This window comes from Delphinus delphis, chromosome 5 (assembly GCF_949987515.2).
Source record: "Delphinus delphis chromosome 5, mDelDel1.2, whole genome shotgun sequence".
In the NCBI taxonomy this organism is placed as follows: domain Eukaryota; kingdom Metazoa; phylum Chordata; class Mammalia; order Artiodactyla; family Delphinidae; genus Delphinus; species Delphinus delphis.
In genome coordinates, this window is record NC_082687.1 from 7,576,662 (window position 1) to 7,597,120 (window position 20,459).

Sequence of the window (20,459 nt, forward strand, 5' to 3'; positions counted from 1 at the left end):
CTCCAACTCTTTTCATAAAGTGGCAGAGCAATAATCTTCCTGTTTGTTGATGGGCTCCATCATGGGTGGCCAAGGTCAAAGTATTGTTCAGAGCCCCTCAGTAGCAATGAGAGCTTCTTAGACAGATGGGTCTCCTCTAGGGGAAACCACTTTATCCCCGCGTGGCCATCAAGAACTTTTGCTAAAGTAGACAGGATGGTGAGCCAGTTTTCAGGCATCAAAATCAAAGACCCACTCTGCCACAAAGAGAGGTGACAGAGGACCCCAGACAGCTTCTCCAGGACTCTAGCCTTACTCTGTGTAATGTTTATTTTAGCATCAGATACTCAATAAGGATGCAATAAATCTTGGCTAGTGACGATAAAATGCAGAATCTACCTTCAGTGTATAGTATATGACATGCGTTTCATACATTTTAAATATTACTTTTCCCAGTGTGTTTATGGGGAAATTCCCATTCCCATTACATATTGCTTCTAAAATGTTGCCCAAACTGTCGCTCTGGAGGAGAAAGCACTCTCAGTTAAATGTGTTTGTCAGTGCAAGTGCTGGGTGTTAGTGGCTTTCAGCTAAGTTTGTTCAACTTCTATTAAAATAGGATTTTATCAAATAGAATAAAATTAAGATTCAATTTCACAATCGCTTTCCTTTTACCTATGAGGAATCTATGTGGAACTGAGATCTTGGCCTGGCTGCAAACCCCAGGACTGTTCACAATGTATTCCTATTCTGACAGTTACATCTTCAATTCTTCCATAAAATTGAAGTCTCCATCACGACTATCACCCTGACCTTGGAGAGCCCCACATCCATTCCATGACAACCTCCCACATCAGTGATGGAAAGCTTAAATGGAGCTGGAGAACAATGTAACTTGAGGAAATGTCCCCCTGATATCCCACGATGAACTCTGATAACTCTTCTCATAGAATCATCCTTAAACATGGAATTTGGGTGCTACATGTTATGAGAATAATACTTCACATGTCATGGATCTTTTCACACATATAAAAAATATCAAGTATTCTAAGATATCCACGGGAAAATGCCTCCTAGTCTACATTTTACAAACAAACTTTTTATTATTATTATTATTTTTTTTTTGTGGTACGTGGGCCTCTCACTGTTGTGGCCTCTCCCGCCACGGAGCACAGGCTCCGGACGTGCAGGCTCAGCGGCCATGGCTCACGGGCCCAGCCGCTCCGCGGCATGTGGGATCCTCCCGGACTGCGGCACGAACCTGTGTCCCCTGCATCGGCAGGCGGACTCTCAACCACTGCGCCACCAGGGAAGCCCACAAACAAACTTTTACTTCAAAAGCTATAGAGAAGCTGGAAACAGCCTGTAGGATAATTGGCATAAAAGCAACCATCTGAATGTATTCAGTTTTTGCTTAGTTTTTCATTATAAACAAAACAAACAGGTCATCTAACTGCACTAGCTAATGTTTCTACGTCAAGGGCATCAGGAGGCTTCCACGCCCCAACATGAAGTACACTGAACATGCAAGCCTGTGGCAGTGATGAAATGGTCTTCCACTGACAAATCAGAGCAGACAGGTTAAAACCAAATACGGAACTCATGATTATTCAACTAGATGGATAAAGTCAGTCTTCTACCACTTACACAGAAGGAACAATTTGAGAACAAAAGCAGAAATTTGGTCCTACTTAGTCAAAACTCTAATTGGACAAAAATGAAAACAATTAAATACATCGCCTAGTATGAGCAAAAAAGGGTACATTCTTAGTTTTACTCATTAACTTTACCACTTCATTCATTCCAGAAGCAAAATGAAGACGGCTTTAGTTTTGCTCAGCATTTTGGGAATGGCCTGTGCTCTCTCAGTAAGTTCTTTATTCAAAACCTATGGTTATTTCCATTTCTGTCTTTTTGTATTGAGAGAATATGTAATAATTAAATGCTCTTTTAAACAGATGAAAAATTTGCATCGAAGAGGCAAATTAGAAGATTCTGAAGAAAATGGGGTAATTCACCTTAGCATATACTTCCTTGGCTTGACTACACTCCCTCTAGACTTACTGCACATGAAACATGAATGTACCATTTATTGTGTTCATGCAGGTCTATAAGTACAGGCCCCGATATTACCTTTACAAGCACGCCTACTTTTATCCTCCTCTAAAACGATTTCCGGTTCAGGTAAGTGTACAACTTAATTTTCCTTCTCACCCATTACAATTGAAAGGGAATCAAATTTAACTGTAAAACACCTAAATTCAACTCTCCCTGAAATTCAGCCAGAAAGACCACTGATTACAAGCAGTCTGTTTTTAATATAATAAAATAAAATTTATTCCTAAGGTTTTCTTGTAAAGCAGAGCCACACACATAGACAGTAAACTCATTTGGGCCCAGTCTAGAGTGACATCATGAAAGCACACACTGCAGAACATTGAGTTCAGGTGTTTTGTCTAATTCACTGACGAAAGTGGACAATTTTATCAGTTGTTGACATTTAAGTCAGTGATAAGGCCACTAATTGCCGTATTATACAGTCATATAACTGTTTTATATCCAATAATTTAGACGCTTTTAATTTAGGAGAAAAAAACTGACTTCATAAACAACAAAGAGCATTAAAAAAATTCCTGATAACCACTGGTTTGCTGAAGAGTTTCTTAACCTTTGACCTGTGTAGTTCCCTAGAACAATACAGCATATTGGAGCATAACTTTAACGGAAAGTGTAGCTCAAGAATGCAGAGGAAAGAGAGAAATTCAAGAAGCAAACTAAAAACCTCGTGAGAAAAACAAAACATCCTTAAAACCTGTAAACAAACAAACAAAAAATAACTAAACACTAAAAATAAGAACTTCTGTTTTTACTGAGTTACCTGTGAAGAGGGTTCTGAAAACTAGAGGGTGTGGTGCTGATTTTAAATAGACAACAAACCAGAATTGTGCTATTTTTATTACTATACAGTCTGGGCTCAGGGCACCAATTATGCACCATCTGACCCCCGTCTCCTGAGACACTAAAAGCAGTAAGGCCGCTGAAAACGATGCCTTAGCACGGTGGCTTGGCATAGTATCCTGCCATATGTTGGACTAACCCACTTCCAGCTCATACAATGGGAGGAAATGATCATCTTAAAGTATTTCTAGCACCATAATAATTATGGGGAATGTGTATGGCCACAGAAATATGAGCACCAATGATACAAGAGTTGTGGGTTTTCAGAATTGCCTTCCATTCTTTGGTTTGCCCATAAATAAACATTGCTCATTTGAAACTTTGTTGTCTTTCTTAAACTTAAATGGAAATGATAATACATTTACGTTTCGGACAACCTCTTCAACTTTTCTAAAATATCATACACTTGGAGGTATTCCCACCTAAAAATTTTTATAGATATCTACGTGTGGCCCAATTCAAATGTCTGTAGTGAAAAGATAGTAGGAGAGGTCATATTTTTCCTTACTGATAGACCCAAAGTTCATAGATTTTTAAGCAGATCTTTCATATACAAAATTTCTACAGATTATATGCAGATAGATTTATCTCAACCAATGTAGAATTTGTAAATAAGACAGCTGTTTTCAAAATATAATCCAATAAAATATATCTCCTGATCCAACAGTTTGATCTAGTATTGATGATCTATCATCCCACTTTACAAAGTTTGACTTCCAAGATTTTTCTCCCTACATGTCTACTTATATGTTTCCATAGCTCCTTATTATTTATTTCCTTAAGTCTTTTAAGTCTTTAGTGCCCAGACTATCACCCCCAAATGCATTAAGCTGCACTGGCTTTGAAGTTCGTGTTTTATTCAAACTGATCTGTGTTTATATATAATCTTTTCTAAAATACCAACTTGCATGAAATAGCTTATGTTGATTGCAAGGCTGTCAGTCCATTGTAGCTTATCTGCTTGACTACAGAAATGTAAGTATCAATAAGCTTAACACCCTAAGCATTTTTAACTGAGGAAATTGTATTTTTATGATTAAAATGCTATTTGGTTCGTGTGTGAACTCTTAGACAGCAGGGACTTTATCTTAAATTTCTTTCATCAGACTCATCTCAGTTATCACAGTACTTGACATGGGGAACTGCCCATACTTCCAACTTCCTCTCTTGCTACGACCTTCATTCTCAGTACAGTGCCTGGAATATATACTTTGGAAGTGAATAAATGCAGTAGGGATAGAAGTTGGAAGGAGTATATGAAAGACTTCCAGAAGAATCAATAAGACTTATTGACAAGTTGGTAATAAGGTGTAAATGAAAGAAAGGAAAATAAGAAATGCTAAGTCTTCAAGGCATTTCATGCAGTTTTAAAACTGTCCTCACTGCAGATACTAATTGAAGAGTGAAATGGTTGGAGTAAGATGAAAGCTAGAGGTAAGGAAAGCTTGTAAAATGACTAAAACATTCCCATTGAGACAAAGTATGCTGTCCTCTCTATATAATTTAACTAACAAACAGAAATAGTTCCAATAGAATCTAATGCTTTATTCACCTCTGGGCTAGGGGAGGCACAGCCATTAAGGTCATAGCAGTGGAAGAGCAGGTCTAATTATTCTCTTTTCCACCCAAGATTATTCTTGGCTCAAGGAGACAAGCATTCCTTTCCTCGGGTGGATGGCTTGGCCATCTGAAGAATGAGCCCAACAGGGAGAGCCCTGAGCGGGGTTGGGACAAGAATATTCCCTCATGTTGATCTCTAACCCTAAGGTTCTTCCGCAGCTATGTTTTCTAAGACCGACGGTACTTAACTGAGTCACCAGAATCAAAGATAAATTTGCAGAGCAGAAAATGACAGAATCTTAAGTTAGGTATCTACTCGTATGCTTAGTGTCATTGAGGAGTGGTTGCAGAAGGAAGAAGGAAAGTTCAATTTGGATTAACATTGGGAGAAAGAGGAAAAATCTCCTCCACTGTTAAAGGCTCAGATAACAGATGTTTAGATATACCTTTCCTTTTAAAAAGTAGCAAAGCTCATTAACTTATAATTTTATTTTTATATGCAGACTCCTTGGTTTAATTTATTCTCATTCAATATTGAGCTTTTTAGAGGAATGGTACTCATAAATTTCCTAAATAAGTAAATGAATTTTTCTCTTATATAACTTTACACACACACACACACACACACACACACACACACACACACACACACACTTCATTTTAGGCATTAGCTTTAATTAGATTAAAAGGTACTAAAAATTATATGCAAATTTAATTTCAAGTCAAATTCTAAGTTAAATTCACCAAGAGAGCTCATTATTTATGAAAATCATCCAGTAACACCTTATATTTTGTAAAAAGCCTAGTTATCATTTCATTCATATTTTATAAAGAAAATAAAACAATGAGATCGATGTTTTAGCTCAAGACTTGCCTTGAACTGGTTGGAGAATTCACAACCGTGTGGGCTTAGATTCCTTCTTTGTAAAATAAAAAAATTGGACCAGATAATTCTCATTCTCTCAGAGCTAAGCCATTCTGCCATTCATTGCTCTCGTTTTTACGTACAAAATATTTCAACACACTGTCAATGCTTTCGAGGTTAAAAATGGAATATTTCAATGCATATCTCGATCACTGTAAAATGCCCCTTTCTCTCTAACCTTGTTTTGCAGATGTCCAATCTCCTCATATCTTTCTCACAGTAGCATGAGAACTGTTCTAAGTAAATAAATATGTATGTACATATATATTCATATGTCTATGAATTCATGCATACATTTTTTTTTAGAGCAGTAGTGACTTATCTGAAGAAAATGAAAATGGTGAGAGCTCAGAAGAGGAGGAAGAAAAGGTAAGGAATTTCTGCAGGTTTTTTCATAGCGAACCAGGCAGCACAAAAAACAAATAGAAAACTAGTCTCCTGTAGTCTACACTCAGCAAACAGACATTGCCAGGTTACCAACTGCCCACAGCCTTCTATTTTGGACAAGGAGGATATTATTTAAATGAGGATTAAATAAAATGACCTGCTTAAAACACTATTACAGTTTGGGGATAAAGTTACGTGTAAGTTGTATATGAATACAAAAGTATCTCTATTTTAACTGGAAGAAATGTAAATTCGGAGAGGAGGAAAGAAAGTATTATTTACATTTGGGCGGATAGAGCACGATGGTAAAAGACAAACATACAATAATCCTAAACTTAGTGCAATACTTGTTTTAATGACTAAACTTTAAAAATTCAGTTTAATCAGTGGGTAGTATAAGAAAGCTAATCTCATATCCTCTACAGTGTTATTGTGGTTCATCTGCCTTTCTTGACTCACAAAGTAGGGCTGTTCTTTCTGATTGGAATTTTATATGTCTTTTTGTCTACTAATAAAATTCATGTTTTCATAGAAATGCAAATGCTCAAGATGTATAAATACCTTCCTATATAGTACTACAAATTAGTATAGTTCATGGCTAAAATTCATCTATATAACTTGGAAATTGTGCTAACATGTTTATAACTGACATTCTTGCCCATAGAAACATAGTAATTAGGTACATTTTCCTGGGTAGTCAATTATAGCTATCCACTGGTTTGGGAACCTTCTAAATTCAGGTATTCTTAGATGCTATTTATGAAGGGACAATGACAGTCTAAAATGGATCAAAATGCCTGCTCAAAATGGACAAACGTCTGCTCTCTTGAAAACAAAATGGTGTGGGAACTTTAAAAGTGACGCATAATTAGCCTGATTTTTTTTTAACCATAAAAGTAACTTTTTTAGTACCACAATTTATCCTAATAGCTTTTAAAGGGGTACCTTACAAGAATGTCAAGCCAGTACCAGGAAAAAGGCCACCTACTAAATCCCACAAAATTTTGCCTGGAGTTCCACATAGCAATCTTACACAAGAACTAAGCTAGGGTAATCCATTTAACTACAGCTGCTTGCTGTACAGAGATTGTAAAATTGCCTTACCAGCTAGATTTCCCAGTTAGACTGCATATCTTTTGACAGTGGTTCTTCATTTGTTACGATGGTGGTTGGGATGGAGAAACATTAAGGCTCCTTTAGAATTCTGATGAAATTTCACGTACTCGATATTTTACCAACAATCTCTGAACATTTCTGGTCCTCCCCGAACTTATCTGCAAACTCCCCATGACCCAGGAGACTAGAGGCCATAGGTAACAATCCTCGCTTTGAGGGTCAACAGTGCTGTACCCTCTTTTGCATCTCTTCACACTGCCCAGCCCAGTTTCTTATACATATATAGTGCCCAGTCAATATTTGGTGGTTTGGTTTTGAAACTTCAGAGGAATAAATGCTCCAAAGACCATTCATTCAAAGTGAGAGTGGAAAACTGGATGAAGAAACCTGGGAGTCGTCCATCCTGAAGAGAGTTTAGAACCTCTTTTGTCCCCGTCTCTTCCTGAAAATGTCACTGGCAATTCAGATTAAATACAGAGTCTCCAGGAATTGTATTCCCATGAGAAGGTGCTTAGGCATATCTTCTATTTGGTGATCATACATTTTTTCCCCTCTCCTAAATTATTCAGTCTCACATTTATAAAACTTTTATTGAAATACAATGTACATAACACAATTATCATAAGTTTAGAGATGACTGAAATGTCAGAAATTGAGCACTTAAGGGTAACCGGCACCCACAGAAAAAAGCAGCACATGTTTTGTGCTCCATTCCATCTATTAATCAACCACCACCAAAGGCAACTGCTATGTTGACTCCTAACAGATAGATTGTTTCTGGCTCTTTTTGTGTTCCATATATATATATATATATATATATATATATATATATATATATATATATATATATACACACACACACACACACACACACACACATACATACATGTATGGAATCATGCAGCACATATTCTTTTGCATGTGACCTCCACAATCCCTCGAAAAACACATTGAAAAAATTCAGTTTTCCAGTACTCATTTAAAGTAAATAAATTCTGTGTATGAATTCCTGACTTTCAATATTAGCTATGAATTACTTTGAGAGGTTACCTCGATCAACAAACAATTGCCTAACAACATGGAGAAAAGGCAAAATAGTACAATGTTAAAGATGATAATAACATTCATTGAGGAGTAGTAATTTTTAAGAAACATCTTCCTGCAATAACGTAATATATCGCTAAGGATTTCTTGGAGTGTTTGATTTCTTCTTTGCACAGCAAAATTGTGTGTCAAATGCCTGACATCTTTTGAATACTGCCCACCTCTCAAAACTGGCTTATATATTGGCAGATGGATTTTGAATTTAATACGTCTCTTTTTCTTTAAATACTCCTGAAAGTAAATGAAATACATTCACTTCTTTTTGATAGTAAATACGACATACAATCAACTTGTTTGAAGAGAGGGGCTTCTATAAGGAATTCTTTTCTGAAAAAATATCCTAGGTATAGTGTGGACAATTCACATAAATCCTCCTTGTCATCAAAAACGTCACGGTGCACAGAAAGGGCCCAGGTTTGTTTTTTGTTTTTTTTTTAATTAGAAAGATACAGTTTCATCACTTACTATGAGACTTTAAACACGTTATTTAACTTTTCTGAGCTCACTTTCCTTTTCTAAAGGGTGTGAGTTACAACCCTACCTTAAAAGACTGCTCTAAGGAATTTAAAAATTTTAAAATAGGTATGAAGTCCTCAGCTTATTTGTCAGCAAATACAATAATTAACGAACTGTCATGTCATAGCAGCTATTAACAAGCCTTCCAGAGCCTAAGCTATGTACTGTATGATACCATAGAGTCAGATATGCTGAAATTATTACACAAATATTTTTGAATTGATTAAACGGAACACATAAATATCTAAAACACACTATAGTGAGGTAAATAGTACGAGAAAACTTTGAATTGAGTTCCGAGAAGTGAGAGGTGCAAATGGCACAAGAGGAAGCAGAACTGTCAACACTGGGTGACAAGCTGGCTGAGGGATACGGAGGACGTTCTTTCCAATAATGCTTCACGACTACAACAAACCTTGAGTTATCTTCTAGCTTAAATAAATTTTCTTGCTCTGGACACTTACCCCAGGAGACTTCAAATGAAGAAGAAAACAATGAAGAGAATGAAGATTCTGAGGGAAATGAAGACGAAGAGTCAGAGGCTGAGAACACCACCCTTTCCATTACCACACTTGGTTACGGAGAGGAGACCGCACCTGGAACAGGGTATATAGGTCTAGCTGCCATCCAGCTTCCCACGCAGGTAACAATTCCTCCAAGATGTTCAATCTGCTCTCATTGCTTTACTGAAGTCTGAGGTTATCCTGACACTCTACACACAGTATTTTATATTATCATCATTAACTCAATGAAAAAGTAAGAGCAGGTACAATGTCCCTGTTTACAAATAAGGAAAGGTTTTTCCCATGGAAGTTCTCTTTCCATGTTCTTATACTGACTTTCAATATTATCACAGAAGACTAAGGAGAAGCATCTTAGCAATGGATAAAAGGTCCTGAGAGATGCCATAGCATTTCTGGGAAGAGGATTCCAAGACAGAGAAAGTGAGTAGCAAAGCTATAGAAAGTATCTCCCACAGAGACTTATTTTATCAGGTACCTTTTTTTCTCCCTCAAAACCCAATGACAAAGGTACTAATTCTGAATTTTTAAAAACCCACCAATTCTTTGGTAACTTAAATTGGCTTCAATTAAGAATTACATGTAGGACAAGGCTGTCAGTACAGCCTATGTTGGATGAAATAATGGCCTTAAGTTTTATGTTTTTCACACCTAAATTTGGATTCCTTCAAACTTTCCCTTATAGGCTGGGGATATAGGAAAGGCGGCTACAAAAGAGGAGGAAAGTGATGAAGAAGGAGGGGAAGAAAATGAAAATGAAGCAGAAGTGGATGATAATGAGCAGGGCGTAAATGGCACTAGCGCCAACAGCACAGAGATAGACAATGGCCACGGCAGCAGCGGTGGGGACAATGGAGAGGAAGAAGGCGAAGAAGATGTCACCGAAGCCAATGCAGAAGGAACCACAGTGGCTGGAGGCCAGGACAATGGTGCCTCTAAGGCAACTACCTCTCCGAATGGTGGATTTGAACCTACAGCTCCACCCCAGGAGATCTACGGAACTACCCCACCACCGTCTGGGGAAACCACCACCCTTGGATATGAGGGGGAGTATGAACAAACAGGCACCAATGAGTACGACAATGGATATGAAATCTACGAAAATGAAAATGGAGAACCTCGTGGGGACAATTACCGAGCCTATGAGGATGAGTACAGCTACTATAAAGGGCGGAGCTACGACGGCTACGACGGTCAAGATTACTACTACCACCAGTGAAGGCCCAGACTGGGATGAATTCATCCGTTCCGGCACTTTGTGTGGTTACCGTTTTCAAAGTTCAACTCAGGAAGGTGCAATATAACAAATGTGCATATTATAATGTGGAATGGTGCTGCCGTTCCAAAGTGGTTAACCAATGCATGAGATCGTGTGTGACTGAACATGTTGAGGTTGTAGCTCTATAGATAGTGTTTTCAACGTGTTTGCGCTCATGGCTAAAACATACCCTCTGTCCGAGCGGTGCTTCTTAGAAGAGATTCACTGCCATCAGTGACGCTGTATACAATAAACGTGTAGTTCTCTGATCACACTGCCCATCCATCACTGTCTATTAGGGTTGATTAGCATCCTCATGTATTTTGATGTGACCTGTATGTATATTCTATCTATGGGTTTTATCACAAATAAAAATGCAATCCTTCAAATGTGTTATAATTAAGAAGAAAAATGAGAGATTCAGAATGAAGAAAAGTGAGACCTGGATGACGATTCAGCTAAAGTATGAAAGCTTACTTCCTCTATGGTTTAAAACTAAGAAGGACGATAGACATCTTTTTCACGGATAAATCAACATAACTAAGAGTTTGAAATGCTTGTGGGCGGGCTCAGCCACATATATCAGGGAAATAAACAGCTTTTATTAGAGTTGCCAGATTTGACAAATAAAAATGTAGGATGCCTAGTTAAATTTGAATTTCAGATAAACAACGAGTAACTTTTTAGTATAGGTATGCTCTATGCAATAGTTGGCATTTGTGAAATATGTGGGACATATTTATACTAAATAAATGATTCATTATCTGAAATTCAAGTTTAATTGACTGTCCTGTGTTACATCTGGCAGCCCTACTCCTATTGATTTGGTTCTAGGTGGCATAGCAGTGGGATGGGGTAGAAAACTCTTATACATACGCACAAACATCAACCCATCATCTCCTTACTCTTTATTTTGAAAAATGCCAAGCCTTCAGAGAAGTTGGAAGGCTAGTACATGAGCACCTAAATTCACCCATGGTTAACATTTTGCCATATTTATCTCTTTCTATTTCTGTGTGCCTCTCTTCATATATATATGAAGAGTGCCAAGAGTGATTGCAGACATCACGGCATCACAATGTTCACCCCTAAACACTTCAGCATTTAGTATTAGAACAAGGAATTCTCTGACATGGCTGCCATACCATTCTTATTCTCATTCTCAAGAAATTCAACCTAGATATGATAATATTTTCTAGTACCCAGTCCATATTCAAATTTTCCCAATTATTCCAATAATGTAATTTATTGCTAACTCATTTAACCCTCACAAAACTGTCAGCTAGGTTTTATTGTTCTCGCCCATGTTATTGACAAAGGGGCTGAGGTACAAAGAGGCTGAGCATCTTGCACCAGGTCACAACGTCAACGCAGCAGCCTAGCTTTAGGATCTGTTGTTCTCTTGACCATTAGCGTATATTCATTAGGAATGCTATATTCATTAGTGCATATTCATCAGGAATGGATGTTGAGCCATGAGTGGGCAGGAAATCTCTAACGATAAGGCATTGCTGAAAAAACGAGACGTCCTCTATCACAATTTTCTTAGAACCAACTATGTTTTTTTATGACTTGAGCCCTAAAGAATATTTCCAAAGCAAGGATCCTCTGATATTTTTCAGGTATTTTGGTATACCTTTCTATATAGGTAGACTGGTATTGTGCAAAATGCACGAGCCCTGGAGTTAGGTGGGCTTGAATGATGGTGTTATCGAGAGTAAATGAATTTCCTTCCCTAGTCTTTGTTCCCTCACCTCCTACATGTGGAGTATACTCAGTGGGTTGCTGTTTAGAGTCCGACCCATTACGAGCTACTCAGATCATCACCTCTCTCCTCTCCAGTCCCTTCCTTTCTCCATCGAAACATTTAGGTGCATCTGATTGTAATAGAATTACCTGGTCATAAAAATTGTCTTTTGCGAACTCATAGATCATTTTTTTTCTTGTCCTAATGCCTCCTTGTAAGCAAAAGCTTTTCATGAGATGGAAGCCTTGGGAACAGTGTGATAAATACTATTTATTCAGCAATATAGGTAATCTTTACTCTTTATTTGTGACATTGTCACAAACTATCACAATATATCATAGAATCATCAAATCTTAGATTTGGCCAGCCACAGGGCACTTTGCTAAGACTCGGGTTGGACTGCAGTCAGTTCTTGCCCACATGGTCTATATGGAGACCATGCAAGGTTGTCAGAGAGCTGCTCTTCCATGTACCTCTTCCAGATACCAAGGTTTGGGAGACTTATGAGTGTCCTAGACCATTTAAAGAACATTGACCACATGGAGAGTTCAGACGGGCTTAGCATGAGAGAGGGCTACTTATGTGAGATGATTCATGGTGACATGTAGGCCCTCACCAAGCAATGGGATGCTGACTGGCCTCCCAGCTCAGCCCACACCCCAGGGGTGGATGGCCTTGGGGTATTAGCATGGCCACAGGGTAGCTGCTTCTGAGAGATGACTCTGCCCCTCTCCCTGTGGTCTCCCTAGGCCCTATCCCCTCACTTCAAGTCCCTCTTACCTCCTCCAACATGATGCCTCAATCAATATCCTCCCCAGCTGGCAACCAGGGTGAGCCACGTTTAATCTGCAGGGAGCGCTGAATATCCCCCTTCCCCATTTCAATTTATTATTGTTACATAAATTCTATACCCTGCCTCTTTCATGGCTGACCCTGCTGATTTCCTATCACCCTTTCCTCTCTTAACAAGAGTTTCATCTTGCAAAACTAAAGCTTTAGTTTTCAAAATAATTGCTTCTGCTGAGAGTTTCAAGAGCCTATTCAGAACTGAAAAACAAAACATTGACTTTCTTTCCATTTGGATTCCTCTTATTAAAAAAAATCCCAATCCGGGACTTCCCTGGTGGTCCAGTGGTTAAGACTCTGTGCTCCCAATGCAGGGAACCCTGGTTCGATCCCTGGTCAGGGAACTAGAACCCGCATGCCACAACTAAGGGCCTACATGCCGTAACTAAAAGATCCCACACGCTGCAATGAAGATCCCACGTGCTGCAACTAAGACCCAGCACAGCCAAAAAACCCCCCAAATCCCAATCCATCTCTAGGCAAAGTGAATCCCTCTGAGTGACAAAGAGAAAAAGTAATGAAAGTGTGAGAAAAGCAGAAAAATAGAAATACATTCTTTTGAAAAGGATAGTCTAATGTCAAGAAATATGAGTCTTACTTTTAAAAAAAAATCAATATTAATTAAAAGGAAATCATGAAGCAATCACGTGGACCTTTTGTTTATCCAAGTGCAAATACTTGTAAATATTTTCTGCCCTCAGTGGGTTAGATACTCATTAACTTGGTTTGTTGTTCTAAGAATAAAAGTTCCATGGAAGATGTATTCTGTTCTTTTTCAGGAGGCTTTCCCCCTGTATTTCATAACTCCCAGGGTCCAAGAAGATAAGACCTTCATCAGTGTGCACAGAATTTTGTCTTATCACTTTTTGTGTGTGTGTGTGTGTGGTACGCGGCCCTCTCACTGTTGTGGCCTCTCCCGCTGCGGAGCACAGGCTCTGGACACGCAGGCTCAGCGGCCATGGCTCACGGGCGCAGCTGCTCCGCGGCATGTGGGATCTTCCCGGACCTGGGCACGAACCCATGTCCCCTGCATCGGCAGGCGGACTCTCAACCACTGCGCCACCAGGGAAGCCCGTCTTATCACTTTTTAAAGCACAAATTCAACTTTCACTAGTTTAGTCATGGGTCAGAAACTTTCTCTGTAAAGGACCAGATAAGTAAATATTTTTGGCTTTGCAGGCCATATGGTTTCCGTCACAACTCTTCAAATCTGTCATTGTAGCAAAGGCCACCATAGACAAAATGTAAAGAAATGGGCATGGCTGTGGTCCGATAAAACTTTATTTGCTAAAACAGCTGTTGAGCCAGATTTGGCCTACAGGCCATAGTTTGCTGATTTCCATTTCGGATGACTATAAAGTCACAACCATAGAGAACTGATTAATTTAAAATTTTAGCTGTGGTTAATCACTTAGGATATAAACAAACTATCAGTGAACTCACTAAAAATGCAGTACATTTTCTCATATTTGATCCAGCCATCTGTGAGCTATCTCCTTTCCGCAGCTGCTTAATAACATGCTTCTGACACTTCCCGGACCTGAACACATCAAGAATGTTATTTATGTCTAATAAATAATATTTGAAGATACTATTTTCATTATCCTAATTATCTTTTGAAATTTTGTGACAGAGATTGTCAGGTACGTCTAACCCCTTAGCCAGCTGAGGGAAAGTTTGATTTTGATTCTAGCTGTAGGACAGTGATGGGGAATCAGCAGCACAACGTAAACCATTACTTACACTGTGTAGAATGAATTATCATCAAGTCCAGTACTGCTATGGTTCATTCTATGTCAACTTAACTGGGCCAAGGGGTGCCCAAATTAAACGTTTTCATTTCTGGGTGTGTCTGAGAGCATTCTTCTGGATGAGATTAGCATTTGAAGAGGTGGACTCAGTAAAGTAGATTTTCCTCCCCTATGTGGGTGGGCATCACCCAATCAAGGGAGGGCCTGAAAAGAACAAAAAGGCAGCTTCCTGCTTGGCTGCTTAAACTGGGACACCTGTCTCCTGCCTTGGACTGGGAATGACACCAGCTGCTCGTCTGGTGCTCAGGCCTTGCGATTCAGATTGGATTTACACCACTGGCTTCCCTGGGTCTCCAGCCTTCAAATGGTGTATCATGGGACCTACCAGCTTCTGTAATCATGTGAGCCAATTCCTCATAATAAGTCTCTTCCTATGTGTATAACCTATGGGTTCTGTCTCTCTGGAGAGAAACAGACTAATATAAGTACACCAAACATTTTAAGAGTAATTTTCAGTGAATTCTCAATGCCTGCATTGCTATCGGGACTGACTCAGGCACACTGTATTCTCCAAAGACAGCTTCGACACTATCTCCCCTTCCACAAGTCTTCAGCAATGTGACGTTGCCACTTCTCCCCAAGGCGTGGAACATATACCTACTCCTTTGAATCTGACTGCTTTGACCAATATCATGACCATGACTCTAACAGTTCCAGGCTTCACTTACTTCTGTTTTCTGCTCTTGAGAGCCTAGAGGGTCTCAGGAGCGGGGAAGCCCCCTGAGAAAGAGCAGAATGTAATTTGCATGGGAACCTCTACTATTAGACCAACAAATCCAGTTAATGAGCTTTTAACCCACTGAGTATTTTAATCCTGAGCTACCACATGAGAAGTCCAGTTGGTTCTGCTGGAGAGAGAGGTCATATGAAGAAGTACCAAAGCACTATCTTGGATGTGCAGCCCAATCAGGTCTTCAGACAAGTCCTGCCCCCATCCTGTCTGAGTGTCCCAAATGAGAGATCTGAGGATAGCACAGCACAGCACAAGTCACCCCACAGACACTTGAGAGAAAACAATCAATGGGTGTTTTAAACCACTAAGTTTAGAGGTAGTTTGTCATATGGCAATAGATAACTGAAACAAGAACAGACAAGCATAGAAAAAATTCTGAGAATTTGTGAGAATTAAGACAGTCATGAGAGGAGAGCTAAAATAAAATGATAACACAATACATATAAACACGAAGTTTAAAACCTGAGAAGACAAGATATGCCGAAATTAGGTATGAATATAGTATGTGTCCAATACGATGAATAACTAGCTGGTATATGTCATCATGTTCTGTCTCTTAAGAGGATACTTGGTCCTGCACAACAAAATGGCAAGAACTATTTGGGAATGAGAGATATTTCCCTCCTGAGGTCACACAACGAAGCCTTACAGCTTCTTCCAGCAATGTCGCCATGTCCTGAAGGAAAAGCCTGGTATCATTATAATTACATGTTAACTACACCCTCTGAATTACACTTTAAGGTGTAGTAAGACATCTTTCTAATATAAAAATAAAAGCAAATTATATTGACATGCCTTCCCTTTGCCAGTAATAGCTGAATGGGTAAACAAATAGCCCAGAGAAATGAACACAGCCAGCTTCATGCTACTCCGTGACCCTTTGTGGTTCCGTATCTGGCTGAAATTTTTATGTACTTCTGTTGAAATTCCCAAACACTAAGAGAAAAAAATAATAAAAACTAAAAAAAAAACCCCATAATTTGGAGGTAGATGAGAAAGTTGGTTGTAAGTGACGTTTTAAAACGCGACCTTTTTTAAACTCAGGATGAATATTGATCCTCATGAATGAACATATTTAAAACAGAAACATTTTCTTCTGCTAAAGACAGGGCAAGTCCCAGCACACCCATTTCACACTCTCTTCTGGAGATGAATGGGGAATAAATGATTCTATGAAATGCCTAAAGCCTTGACAAATCTGTAAGGGTCCATATGGTAAAGAGGAGATGCTCAACAAGGGCCCTTCTTTTCCATTCACAACACTGTGGAGATCCCCCCACTGTTTCAGAAGGGAAAACTCAGTATTTGTTCCATATATAAATTAGAAAATAGAGCGCTATTTCAGTTATTTCAGAAATATGCATAGTATATATTTATCTCTAACTGCCTATGATGATACAGAGAAATGTGTCACCTAATAATGTTAAGAATAAGTTGGGGACCAAGATCCCAGAAAATAAAAAGAGTTCTTACTATCCTAAGTTTTAAAAAATGTATATCAAGGGCTTCCCTGGTGGTGCAGTGGTTGGGAGTCCGCCCGCCGATGCAGGGGACGTGGGTTCGTGCCCCGGTCCGGGAAGATCCCACGTGCCGCGGAGCGGCTAGGCCTGTGAGCCATGGCCGCTGAGCCTGCGTGCCCAGAGCCTGTGCTCTGCAACAGGAGAGGACACAACAGTGAGAGGCCTGCGTACAGAAAAAAAAAAAATGTATATCGAAACAATTGGACCTAGAGCACAAGTATAGAGAAGATGGATGGAAGATTCCAGAAATAGATGGAAAAACAAAACAAGACAAAACACAAAGCCTCACTCCTGGATGAGGGTCCAGTAGCTGGAACAGATAGTGTAGGTTCCTAGTTAGCTCATAGTTTATGATTGTTCTCAATAAAGTGAAGGGTAAGAAATGAAAAAGCCAGCACAAGATGAAACAAGTTTTGTGGACTATTTCCATCTGAAAATCTCTTTGAGGAGCAGCTCCTTGTGTCAGCCCGGCCCAGGAGATTCCGGCCAGGTGCGTCATTGGTGGAGATGTCTGTTCTTGAACCATGAACCGAGAACCAGAAGAAAGTTTGGGTCCATTTCCTGTTTTTCTCTAGTCCTTCTTAATTTTGTTTTATTTTGTTGTCTTTTCCAAGTAAATAGAAATAGTGTGAGGCTAGATTACCTTTTTTACAGAACTCTGGTCTTTATCTTTGATTCCTAAGAAATGTTATGGAAAAACTGTTTATTACACAAAAAACATTTAGGAAACTTATGTTCAGTTTTTGAAGTTCAAGCTCAACCCAGGGGGCAAGCTTTAAGAGGGTAGCAGTAACACCTCTACTTCACAGAACTTTAGCAAATGATTATTCTCTGGTTTTCTCCCCATGGTTTCTTCTCGGCAAACTTTTAGACAGAAAGTTTGATAGGCTCAATGTTTTTTTCTTTTTTTCTCTTCTTGCTTTAGTCAATTGTAGGTTCTAAATTTAAAGCCCAAGTTGCATTTTTACTTTTTGAGCTTTGAATTCATTTTAGCTTTGGAAGTATATATATATTTAGCTACTGCCAGTTTACTCCTTGGTAGGACTGGTAGCTAAGTCAACTTTTCTCTTAACATTCTATGAGTTTTCTCTTATAGAACACAGATTCATCTAGATAGAATTAAACACTTTCCCATCACTTAAATAAAGGGGAGATCTCTTGCTAAATTTCTTTGGAAAGAAGGAAAGGCAAAGAAAAAGCACATTTGAGAAATAATCTGAAACTATAATATTAATGAAAAACACCCTAACATTTTCTAAAGTTGCACCATGTATGAGGCACATACCAGGTGCTTACTTCTACCTGATCATTCAAAAGTATAAAGTTACTTATAAACTCTAAAGTTACGGAAGAGCGTAAAACCTTAAAACGCTGCGGATTTCCTAAGTGCTCTAGAAATCTGTGAATAATTCATCGCGTTAAGAGAATATTAAAGTGAGGGTTTTTGTGGTATTCTCATCTGTCTACTGTTTATATAGCTGTATGTTTCTGTTCAGTCTTACGGTTGACTGAACACTGCTGCTTGTCCATTCCTTTCCTTTCCTTCCATTTTCCTGTTAGCCTTTTTCTCTGTCTGCCAAGTCCTTTACATTTTGCTGAAATTCTGGTCATTAATATTTGTGATGTCTAGAGAAACAGCCCACCATTTGCTCTTAAACGTCAACTCTATTATTTCTTTCACCATTTCATTGATTTTTTTCCCTTCAACAATTGAGTCGTAAAAGAAGACATGGTTGGTAGATAAAGAGAGGACAGAAAAGAGATGCAGAAGGATGTCATCTGAATGCCAGATTATTATATAATGATGGGAAGAATGGGTGGGATGGGTAGCTATCATGTATTTATCATTTAGTTTAGACTTAGGAACATTTGTTGATTTAATGTTTATGCAGACTGTAAGAGACAGTAGAGTGCAGTGGTTTTCAAACCTCATTCTGGACCCTCATTGCTTAATTATAAATTCTGGCTTTTTATTTTTATTTATTTTTTTGGGGGGGGTATGCGGGCCTCTCACTGTTGTGGCCTCTCCCGTTGCGGAGCACAGGCTCTGGATGCACAGGCTCAGCGGCCATGGCTCACAGGCCCAGCCGCTCCGCGGCATGTGGGATCGTCCCGGACCGGGGCACGAACCCATGTCCCCGGCATTGGCAGGCGGACTCTCAACCACTGCGCCACCAGGGAAGCCCAAATTCTGGCTTTTTATATTTGCTGGATATATGACCTTAAGCAAGTCACTTAATTGCTGTATGTCTTATCACTAAAATCCGTGATAATAACAGCTACAATATAGAGTTTTTGTAAATATTAAATGAGTTAATATACCACACTTAGAGGAATACTTGGATCATAGTAATCATTCAATGAAAGTTCAGCTTGTTATGATGCTCCCCATTCTCATATGGAGAAATTGAGGCTCACAGAAGTTCAATTTAGTTGCTTAAGCAATTGACCACAGCAAACAAGAGGTAGAGTCAGTATTTGAACTCAGGTCTGTTTGACTCCAAAGCTACCAGTTAAACGTCTCCACTGTCAATGACAATGTCAAATACTCTAAACCCCATGGTTGAACGACTGTGAGTCAGCAGTGTCCCCAACCTAAAAGCTAAAATTCTAATCCTGGCAAAAGTTTTAAGAACCAGCTACGTACACTCAGAAGAGGATCAAAAATAGGGATTCAGCCTGCACTAGAAAAGAAACCATTCTCTCAGCTAAGGCTGCCTAAGGGCTGCTTTCTTTGTTTTATTTTGGTTTTTGTCTGTTTTGAAAGTTAGGAGAAACTGGGAGTTTACATTTAAATCTCATTAAATATCATTTATAGTCTGTTAACGTTGTGTTTAGCTATTGGTAGTTCTTATCCCTTAGTATGGGTTAAACAATTCTTACATTATCTTTTATTGATGTTTCACATAAAGTTCTAATTACCCCTCCAGGTCGTATAATATTTTAGACTGAATGGAGCCTCCTGAACTACTGCAGTCATGATTTTGGCAGCCAGACTGGGCCAACTACTGCCCCAGAAAAGCTTATTCCAACATGCGTGTGCCACTCGTTTCACTGAAAAAGTCAACGTCCTAAATTGACCACTTTATAACATTCACATACAAACCCAAACTCTCCATATTTCCCCCTAAACCACTCCTGCAGTTTCCCCCATAACAATACTAAAGAGCAACTTTGTTCTTCCAGTTGCTCAAGGCAAAAACCTCGGTGCCATCCTTGCTTCTTGATTTTCTCTCCCAGCCACATCCGGTCCGTCAGCCAATCCTACTGGCTTTACTGTCCAAATACATTCAGAACGTGACCACTTCTCACCACCCCTGGTGGTTCAAGTCCAGATTACTTCAAGAGCTCCCTCGCCGGTCTCTGCCTTTGCGTACTCAGTCCCTCCTTCAGTTCCTCCTTTGCCCAAGAACTCCAAGGGCTTCCTTCTCACTCAGGGTGAAGTCAGGGCCTCGCGATGACCCAGCGGCGCTACATC

At 39.2% G+C, this 20,459-nt stretch overlaps 1 protein-coding gene and 1 long non-coding RNA gene across 2 annotated transcripts in view; one reads left to right on the plus strand and one right to left on the minus strand.

The window, feature by feature from the left end:
• Positions 1–20,459, minus strand: part of LOC132425725 (uncharacterized) — a 211,695-nt gene that overhangs the window by 42,993 nt on the left and 148,243 nt on the right. The window lies entirely within an intron of this gene.
• On the plus strand, positions 1,794–10,285 carry IBSP (integrin binding sialoprotein). Its single transcript, XM_060011598.1, has 6 exons — positions 1,794–1,847; positions 1,938–1,988; positions 2,086–2,163; positions 5,729–5,791; positions 9,015–9,188; positions 9,752–10,285. The coding sequence occupies exons 1-6, from the start codon at positions 1,794–1,796 to the stop codon at positions 10,283–10,285; spliced, it is 954 nt and encodes a 317-aa protein (XP_059867581.1).